The sequence below is a fragment of the Rutidosis leptorrhynchoides genome, chromosome 3, assembly GCF_046630445.1.
Source record: "Rutidosis leptorrhynchoides isolate AG116_Rl617_1_P2 chromosome 3, CSIRO_AGI_Rlap_v1, whole genome shotgun sequence".
NCBI lineage: Eukaryota > Viridiplantae > Streptophyta > Magnoliopsida > Asterales > Asteraceae > Rutidosis > Rutidosis leptorrhynchoides.
Window position 1 is genome coordinate 643,437,049 of NC_092335.1, and position 4,574 is coordinate 643,441,622.

The 4,574-nt window shown below is 28.6% G+C and overlaps 1 protein-coding gene across 1 annotated transcript; it reads right to left on the bottom strand.

Moving 5' to 3' along the window:
* Positions 1–284: 284 nt before the first annotated feature.
* LOC139899137 (uncharacterized) lies at positions 285–3,016 on the bottom strand. Its single transcript, XM_071881962.1, has 2 exons — positions 2,868–3,016; positions 285–676 (listed from the first exon to the last, which is right to left on the bottom strand). Exons 1-2 carry the CDS (start codon positions 2,988–2,990, stop codon positions 431–433), a joined length of 369 nt encoding a protein of 122 aa, XP_071738063.1. The 5' UTR covers positions 2,991–3,016; the 3' UTR covers positions 285–430.
* Between the last annotated feature and the right edge of the window lie 1,558 nt (positions 3,017–4,574).

The following is a 4,574-nucleotide window of genomic DNA, read 5'->3' on the forward strand; positions in this document are numbered from 1 at the left end:
TATGTGTTCTTATGAAACAAGGAGTATTTAGTTTTTTTTTCTTCCTTTTTTTTAAGGCTATAAAATATTTTATTAATAACGTTAATTTAAGGAAAAACTTGATCCGTTTAAATACCCCGTCAGCTTTGAATTAAAAGTTTCCAAGTAGATATCTGTAACACTTTTATGTTCCATATAAATGAAACAGTCTTATCATGAACCTTAATTAAATAAATATTAAAAAAAAACAACCAAATTAGAAAAGATGAACATTACAAAGAAGCAAGCAAATGAAAACCATACTTTAAATATATTTCAAAGGGACAAGGATCACTAGCAAAACAACACCAAAATCCCTCAAAATTGAAGTTTCCCCACCCTTTGGACTAAAAGTCGTTACTTATTATTAGTCATCTAATCACAAAAAGCTAACACATAACACATGTCCTGTTCATTTTGATGTAGCATCCCCATTAGGAACGGGAGCAGGGTACTTGATAGCGTTAAGATCGATTTTACGAAGAGCAGCTTGACCCAAATCGATACCACAAATATCAGAGAGTCGAACGAGATACAACAAAACGTCCGATAACTCTTCGCCCAAATGCACCTTCTCTTCTTCTTTCCAATCAGGAAGTCCCTTTTCTACTTCTCCTTTCCATTGAAATATTTCTGATAATTCTCCCACTTCTCCTACCTATAAAACCACATTTTTTTTTATTATAATGTTCTTAAAATATCATTTCACCATCTAATAAAATTGCAACTTCATAAATAGATAAAGTTTTCGATGTTCAAGATACTCTGAGAGGGTGAGTATTTTATTCAGGTGTACATGCCTTAGCTAAGTTATCATGTAACCATCCGTCCCATTTTGACTCACCATTTTGACTTTTGAATGTCTTTCTTATTCGTACTCGATGAAATTATACCAATGAATACCCAGTAAAAATTCAGTCCATTCATATAATTTTCATCATCAAATATTATATATTATAGATTATAGATAATTAAATCAAAGTTAAAAAAGACTTTAAAAAGTAAAAAAAATGAATGGTTGATCACAGAGGTGTATATACTAAATAGACACAACCATACTACTCCATAATATGTTGAACCGTTATTTTTTGGCGAAAAAACAAAATTAAATATAAAGGTTCCGAAGATTAACAAGTAACAATGATACAATAACAACAACAAAACTCAATCCCACAAAAGAGTTGTTCTTGTTTTGTAAAGATACAACAACTAACCGACCCAAATCAACAAGTGTAACATGCGGCAAAACTAAACGAAGTAGCCTAAACATTTAAACCCACCAACATTATGTTGCACTGTTATTACTTCTTCAAAAGTATAAAATTGGTATTTGATGCAACTTTTTGCCATAAGTATAAAGTTTTAGTTGTGCACGTTTCAAAAGGTATATATATGGCACTTATAACATTGACATGTTTGGAATACATTCGTTTGACAAAAGACATGATTGTGATTTGCTCTAGTTAGACTGTCTTATTTGTATACCTTTCTAAGAACAAAGTTAAAAAAATGATAACACACTCATTAAGCTGTTATTAAGGTCAGAGATAAAAAGTTTCTTTAAGATTAGATTATTTTTTTCTTTATGACTAGATAGCTTAAGAATCATTTTGCACACTAAAGAAGGGAATCATATAACGTGATAATTAGCAACAAAAAAAAAAAAAAAATATGTTGCTTTTTTCATAAGTTGTCCTTCTATTGCGTATCTGGAAATGATTCTTTTGCAAATTTTGGTGTAATTAATTGAATTTTCCGATTGTACACTTCCAAAGTACACGATTTAACAAAATCTTAGATAATTACGGAGTAATTAATATTTTGGACGCACTTAGCCATTTTCGTGATGTTTTCTACAGTACTATAATTAAACAAGGAAGAAACTAGAAGTACCTAATGATATACAAATCTAACATTAAAGGCATTGGTGGCAAATACTTAAAACATACACGTTTTAAATTTGAAATTTAAAGTAATAATAACTCAATAGAAACTTAATAGCACCTGTACAGAAGCTTATAATGACTTAAAGTTTCTGTTACATTTAAGGTTTAAAGACGATTAGTACAACAAATCATGTACTTTTTTTCTTCTAATTATTTAATTTCTAGTAATAAAAATTTAGAATAAATAAAGATTGTATAAATTTTTTGTTTTTTGCCAGATAAAAAAAAATTTAAAAGTAAACGGAGTTTGCAGAGACAAATCAATTTAAAATTTCTATATCTACACATAAATAAATTCCAAGAAATAAATATATATTTTTAAAAAAAAATCGAAGATTCATGCATATAGTGTTAGATGACTCGCAACTCTAATTTATTACGAGTAGTTTCATAAATATTACGGAGTACGATTTACTCAAATTATAAAATGGTTTTGTCAAATATCATGGTAGAGTAATATTTAAGAAACTAATATTGTATGTGTATATATATCTACAAAAATCAATAGGCATATATCCATTACGTCACATGAATCAGTAAAAAGTTTTCTTTAAACTCGCACGAATTAACATGTATATAAAATACGGAGTAATTCCGTATATCTTATAGAGTGTTTGGATTGCATTTTTAAATACATATTTTTGCTTTTAAAATGCCATTTATAAAAAAAGCATGGTTTCAAAACTTTGTTTTCTCATTAATTATCAAAATATATATATAATGTCAGGTTAACAAAATACGCCTTACTGATTATTTACGTTTGCAAAACAAAGTAATTAATCTCAAACGCAATCTATACAAAATAAAATCTCAAACGCCCTTTAATGGCACAAACTATTTAAATAATGATCATCAGAAAAAAAAAAATATTATAAAAGAAAAGAAAAAATGAAAAAAAATTACCAGAGCTAAAAGGAGATTTCTGGGACTGTGATATTTTTCCCAGTCACGTTCAATTGCAAAATCATGCATTTTTTGCTTCAATAATTTCAGCGTTACCATGTCATCGCCATTAACCCCTGTCATCGATACTATTTGCCCCCAACTGAAACAAGAAGATATTGGGAGAAAAATCAGTATCAATATCAATATCAATATATATAGAAGCCTCAACTGAAACGTCTCTCTTTTATAGTATATATTTATATATTTATTTATATTTATTCTTCCATTAATTTTTTAACTTATTTAGTATTAGATTATTCTATTCTAATTTAAAAATATATTTACTTCCCTTTTTAACGGATAGAGTATATTTAATTATTATATTTACAAAAGATACCCTTTAACTATATTAAGATGACCTATTTTTACCCTTTCAAATTGTCCAAAGTGACAAATAGTATAATAAACAGTGTACTCCATATTCCTTTTCATACATTTTCTAGATTCCGGAAGACTAGATTGACTAGATTGACTAACACATCTACAACTACTTTTCACAAATTGAGTATATAATACTTTCTCCGTCTCAAATCTACCGTCTCAAAACAAGAAACACAATATTTTAAAAAAGTAACTGACACATGTATTTTTTTTGTTTACTTTCTAGCTTTACCTCTTACTTTTTATCCATCCTTTTGTCTTAAATATATAAAATATGAGCACAAAAAAACTTTACAATATTATTCTTTAAAAATTTTCAGAATTGGACAATAATTTTGAGACATAAAACACAATGCTAGACAATAGATTTGGAAAGAAGGGAGCAATTAACGATCTACCATTTGAAAAGTAATCGGGCCTATTTTGAATCATATAGATTCAAAATCCTAATGAAAAAACTATTGAGATTGTTGTTATGTTTGTATGACTTGATGAATATCATTTTGAAATCATAATATCAAAAAGAGAATCACAATGTCCCGTTCATAACGATCCATGTGATTACTCAATCAATACTCATGAGAGTACAATTTTATCATTCATGTATGTTCTGAATTACATAAGCACGCTTTTATTTATAGTGTTTATAAATGAGTGGGCGGATTCATAAACTTTTTTCGATGGAGGCAAAACGTAAAAAGCTGAAAAACGTCAAAATTTTTACATAAAATTACACAAAAAAATTCGAACATCGGGGGCGGTTGACCCCACATACACCCCTCCCTCCTCCCCTGATCCGACGCCTTATATTCATGTGTGTGTTCTGAATTACATCAGTAGAGGTGTCTTTGAGCATAGGCAAGATAGACAAACCGCCTAGGGCCCAAAATTAAGAAGAGCCCAAAATTTTTAATATGTAAATATTTTTCTCAATATATTTAATTAAATCAAATAAAAAATTGTCAATTAAAGTTACAATACATTGTTTTTAATAGTTAAATACAATGTAAGTAAATAAATAGATGAATTGAAATATTATTTTTTTATGCGTAGTAAAATTTTAACGTATATGTGAGCCCTTTTTTATTTTCGTCTAGGACCTTTAAATTGTTGAGACGACCCTGTACATAATCATGTTTTTATTGCGCATGTCTAACATGTGGCATTATCATATACGCAACCGCATATACGATAAACACTTAACAAATTCCTTTAGGGGAGGTCAGAAGTTCGACCCCCGTTGGCTACATATTAAAAAACACAATTTCATCCCTTCCATGAAGT

Coding starts and splice junctions, on each gene's coding strand:
- LOC139899137 (XM_071881962.1), bottom strand. CDS start 2,990: ATGACAGGGGTTAATGGCGATGACATGGTAACGCTGAAATTATTGAAG. Junction 677..2,867: donor GAAATCTCCTTTTAGCTCTG/GTAATTTTTTTT, acceptor GTGGTTTTATAG/GTAGGAGAAGTGGGAGAATT.